At 60.2% G+C, this 2,254-nt stretch overlaps 1 protein-coding gene across 1 annotated transcript in view; it reads left to right on the top strand.

The window, feature by feature from the left end:
- URB1 (URB1 ribosome biogenesis 1 homolog (S. cerevisiae)) overlaps positions 1–2,254 on the top strand; it is a gene marked incomplete at its 5' end in the record, with an annotated part of 17,974 nt that overhangs the window by 6,742 nt on the left and 8,978 nt on the right. Inside the window, 2 exon segments of the mRNA XM_023749121.1 lie at positions 311–540; positions 1,105–1,207. Of these exon segments, the coding sequence (XP_023604889.1) occupies positions 311–540; positions 1,105–1,207 (333 nt within the window).

The following is a 2,254-nucleotide window of genomic DNA, read 5'->3' as shown; positions in this document are numbered from 1 at the left end:
AAAGTTTTAGGAAGGCCCTCCATTGTCAATTTCTTTCCCACGGGGGCCTGGTACTCCGTGAACCCCGGTCCACAGAACACAGGACTCTCCCCACCCCCCCCACCCCCCGGCCCGGGGGGTTTCTAGGGGGCCCTGAACCGTCTTCTCCTACCCCCGACAAGTTGCTCCTGTGGGCTTACCCCGATTTCTCTCCCCCCCCCCCGCCCCCCCACCCAGAGGCTGCTGTGGGGCCCCTGACCCCGTGTTATCCTCCCCCCCCCCAGGGTCTTGCTGTGGGGCCCTGACCCCGTGATCTCCTCCCCCCACCCAGGGTGCTGCTGTGGGGCCCTAACCCCGTTCTATCCCCCCCCCCCGCCCCCCCCCCCCAGGGTGCTGCTGTGGGGCCCGGCGGCCGTGGAGCACCACAAGACGAGCCGCAGCCTGGGCAAGTCGCTGTGGCAGCAGCCGAGCGCCGGGGACATCCTCCGCCTGCTGGACCGCGACCAGATGATGAAGACCATCCTCCACTTCCCCCAGAACCGGAGGCTGCTGCCCCCTGAGGTGCGGGGGGCCGGGCAGAGCCACCAGGGAGCACACACGGGCGGGGGTGGGGGGCCCTCCGAGGGCTCCACTGTACCCTCAGCTGTAGAGGCCTGAAGTACAGGCTGTTTCCTGTTAACTTCTTACTGGGTCACACGTCAGCCACATACACAGGCCCCCTACAACCACCCGGGGCCCCGAATACCCACCCAGGACCCCCTATACCCTCCCAGGGACCCCTATACTCACCCAGGGACCCCTATACCCACCCAGGGACCCCTATACCCACCCAGGGACCCCTATACTCACACAGGGCCCCAAATACCCACCTAGGGCTCCCTATATCCACCCAGGGCCCCAAATACCCACCCGGAGCCCCATATATCCACCACAGTTATCAGCACTTGTTTCGCTTATAACTTGTCCCCAAAGATCATATTCAGATACAAGCACTAGTTGTTACAGAATCATTTCAATGCTCTCGGATGTTCCGGGCAGTTTGGACTCGGATGGTGGGTGAGCGCCCCCTGGTGTTACACATAAGAGTGGGGACAGGACACACACCTCTGTTTCGGGCTCTCACAGGACACACAGGACCCGATATTCAGGGACGGGAGCCCCGGTGACCTCGATGGCCTGTACGACCCCTGCTTTCTGCTCCACCTCTTCAGTGAGCTGACCCGGCCAGGTAACCGCAGCTGGGGTGCCCGCGGGGCCCAGGGGCTGGGGTGGGGGTGCCCGCGGGGCCCAGGGGCAGGTTTCTCACCGCAGCTGTCCCTGTGCAGCTTATTAGGAAGCTCTCCACTGTCTTCTCACCTTTCATGCCAGTGAGTTTCAGCAAAGTGACAGCTAATGTTTCAGATACACAGGGACTTTTAAAAATACGTGTATTTTTTTGTTTCAGAAAGGAAGGGAGAGGGAGAGAGAGAGAAACATTAATGAGAGAGAATCACTGATCAGCTGCCTCCTGCACGCCCCTAGTGGGGATCGAGCCCACAACCCGGGCATGTGCCCTGACCAGGAATTGAGCCGTGACCTCCTGGTTCATAGCTGGACGCTCAACCACTGGTCCACGCTGGCCGGGCTACAGTGATTTGAAAAACAAAAAGCACAGCTCTAGCTGGGTTTGCTCAGTGGATAGAGCATCAGCCTGCGGGCTGAAAGGTCCGGGTTCGATTCTGGCCAAGGGCACAGGCCCAGGTTGTGGGCTCGTTCCCCAGGGGGGGCGTGCAGGAGGCGGCTGATCAATGACTCTCTCTCATCATTGATGTTTTTCTCTCCTTCTCCCTTCCTCTCTGAAATCAATAAGTATATATTTTTAGACACATAATTCTATAACGTCCCTCCGTCCTGGACATTGATCCTGATTCTCAGCGACAGGGCCTTTTCTGAGGTCTCCCCGGGGAGCCGTCAGCCACCCACAGGTCTTACCTTGGGAAGGAGGGAGCCACGGAGCTTGGTTCTGGCTGTTACGTGTGTGTTTGGAATTGCATTTCGTGTCCAGTGGCCTGAGGGTGGGGTCTCGGTGGCTGGGTGCAGAGAGACAGGAAGGAAAGGGGCCTGTCTGCTCACCCGGCCCGGCCAGCGGGTGTGGCCGCGGCTCCCCAGGCTCCTCCCCGCCGAGGACGTGCAGGTGTGTCAGCGACCGAGACCCGCTGTTTGTCCTGATTCTCCCTTTTCCAACTTGAAATTGTCTCCATTGTAACGGATGGCTGCTCCCCCTGATGCCCACAGA

Source organism: Myotis lucifugus, unplaced genomic scaffold, assembly GCF_000147115.1.
Source record: "Myotis lucifugus unplaced genomic scaffold, Myoluc2.0 scaffold_2984, whole genome shotgun sequence".
Taxonomy (NCBI): Eukaryota; Metazoa; Chordata; class Mammalia; order Chiroptera; family Vespertilionidae; genus Myotis; species Myotis lucifugus.
The sequence above is the reverse complement of the archived record's forward strand: the minus strand, read 5'-3'. Positions and strand labels throughout refer to the sequence as shown.